The sequence below is a fragment of the Juglans regia genome, chromosome 4 (assembly GCF_001411555.2).
Source record: "Juglans regia cultivar Chandler chromosome 4, Walnut 2.0, whole genome shotgun sequence".
NCBI classification, from domain to species: Eukaryota; Viridiplantae; Streptophyta; class Magnoliopsida; order Fagales; family Juglandaceae; genus Juglans; species Juglans regia.
In genome coordinates, this window is record NC_049904.1 from 33,276,559 (window position 1) to 33,278,903 (window position 2,345).

Below are 2,345 nucleotides of genomic sequence, written 5' to 3' on the forward strand. Positions count from 1 at the left end.
CTTCTTTTTTTTTAATACATGGGAGAGCGGGGAATTCGATCATTGATTCTTTTAGTGAAAAATTAAGGTGTTGTCAATTGATCTAAAAGATCTTGTCACGTATCATTTTTTTAATTGTGACCATTAATTGAAACTCATAATTTCGAGCACATCCACGGAATTAATTAATAATTAGGAAGCCTCCCCGCCGGCCGGTGATCACCTGATTATATAATCTTCATGTCAATGAACATTATAAATTGTAGTAGTTTTTGGCTTTTGTCCATGCAATATTCCAATTAGTTTCAAACAATTTGCATAAGAATTTAAGCTAGATCACCTTGAAAGAAAACATTATAATTACCAAACCATGCATTCACATATATATGAAAAATGCAACAGCTTAATTATTAAGCTTCGACGTTGCATTAATGATCTTATGAAGTTTCATCATATTTTTGTGGGCGTAATTCGCACCCAGCATAGATGTAATCCAATCAATTTAATTTGTACATGTAGACAGAAAAAGTATCTATAAAAAGGGAAAGTCACAATATTTCTAGCTAGCTGATCTTGCCCGTACGTCAAGATGGATACGAAGAAAGCAAGTTGTTTGGTATACATGAAGAACTCCTCCACGCCCTAGCATGCAATTTAAGTATCTCTCGAGCTCTTTCTCTAACCTTGATCCCACAATCCACTTGAAGAATCAAACACAACTTTGCCACAACGCCCAGCTGCAACATTTCCTGAAGAACACCCGGAGCTGCAGAGAACTTTGAAATGGACAAAAGAATTCTCACTGCCCTGTCGCTCGCGACCTGGGAAACCCTGAATATTTTCTTTGACACAATGGAAAGCCCCGCACCGTGCTGCAACAGCTCGGCCCGCCCCTCGGCGCATCCGCACAGCGTGTCCAACGCCATTAGAATCATTTCACAAACCCTTCGCTCCGAAGAATCAAGAAGAAGTTCTATCAAAATAGAAACTGCGCCTGCTTCAACTACTTTAATTCTGTTTCTTCCCCATGGACAAAGCTGGATTAGTAATTTCAATACAGCTTTGGAGGCCTGCTGGGAAATCTGATCGTGCAAGACTTGGACTATTTCGATGAAGAATCCGGTTGTCAAACTGATTAACTGCATCGGATCAGCCACTTCAAGCATGGATTTCAATAACAAAACAGCATAAGCGCGAGACTCGTCATTCCCACGTTGCATCACTCGTATTAAGGTTTTGACAAATTCACCATTTTTCCCTACAAGACTCTTTAGGCCGGCTTCAGAAACTTGGAGACTGTGAAGCATGCTCAAGGCTTCGCAGCTTGCAGTACCGACCCCATCATCCGAAGCTTGGTCTTCTGATGCAAAACAATTGGCGTTACTAACAATTGATGCTAAAAACTCAACGGCACCTGCAGCTTCAATATAACGTTTATTGGTTTCACTCTCGGAGGCGATTGAACGGAGCTTTTCTAGACATCTGATCTTCGACTGTGGAGATTTAGCTTCTTTGAGGAGCTTTGCAATCTGGTTTTTGTTGATTGGAGGTTTTGGTGTTGGAATCCTTTCGATGCCATGCGAAGCGTTCATGATGCACCATGATTGGATCAATCTCCGGAGAGTGTGGTTTGGAATTAGATCACAATCGGCTGGAAGTATTTGTTTTGTGACTGGGCAGGTATTGTTCTTCTCGGAGAACAACCATTTCTCGATGCTTTCGCGATCATAGGTTATCCCGGTAAGGACCGTAACAGGATCCTTCATGATTTCAAGAGAAATGGGGCAGAGAAATAATCGAGGGACATCAATCTCGTCCATCAAAAACAAACAAAGAAGATGAACAGTTCAAATAAAACCCAGATATTGCAGGAGTGCGGTTGATGAAAAATGGTTAGGAATCAGTACTAAAGGAATTTGATGATCAGTGTTTGACAAAACGTAGGTTGCAAACTGTTAGGGGCCGGGGAGTTGTGAATTGGTTTGAAGAAGTTAGGAAGAGATTGGGGTGGGTTTTATATGCGTGTGGGAGAGTGAGCTGTCCAAAAATATTGCAAAGTCAAAACACGGAAAAAAAAAAAAGAGAGCTTTGAGAGAGAGAGAGAAAGTCAAAGGGAGAGTTGGCATGGGATAATACATATAATTTGCATGTGCAATTGATCACCACCCATTCCTGACCTGGTAAAGTCGCACCTTCTTGAGCCTTTCAATAGCTTGGAAAAGTCGTCCGATCCTCCTCCGCCTCTCAAACTCGTATTTTCTAATTAATGGCAGGGTCCAGTTGCCGACGAAAGCTAAGGGAACCAACGAATTATACTCCTCAGTTTCCTGTTCGAATTTGGTCAACATATACGTACTTTCCCAATT

General features: G+C 41.3%; 1 protein-coding gene across 1 annotated transcript; it reads right to left on the bottom strand.

The window, feature by feature from the left end:
- Positions 1–212: 212 nt before the first annotated feature.
- LOC109013576 (E3 ubiquitin-protein ligase PUB22-like) lies at positions 213–1,957 on the bottom strand. Its single transcript, XM_018995721.2, has one exon. The coding sequence runs from the start codon at positions 1,797–1,799 to the stop codon at positions 564–566; it is 1,236 nt and encodes a 411-aa protein (XP_018851266.1). The 5' UTR covers positions 1,800–1,957; the 3' UTR covers positions 213–563.
- Between the last annotated feature and the right edge of the window lie 388 nt (positions 1,958–2,345).

Bases quoted from the DNA above. Each gene is read 5' to 3' on its own strand.
- LOC109013576 (XM_018995721.2), bottom strand. From the start codon at position 1,799: ATGGACGAGATTGATGTCCCTCGATTATTTCTCTGCCCCATTTCTCTT.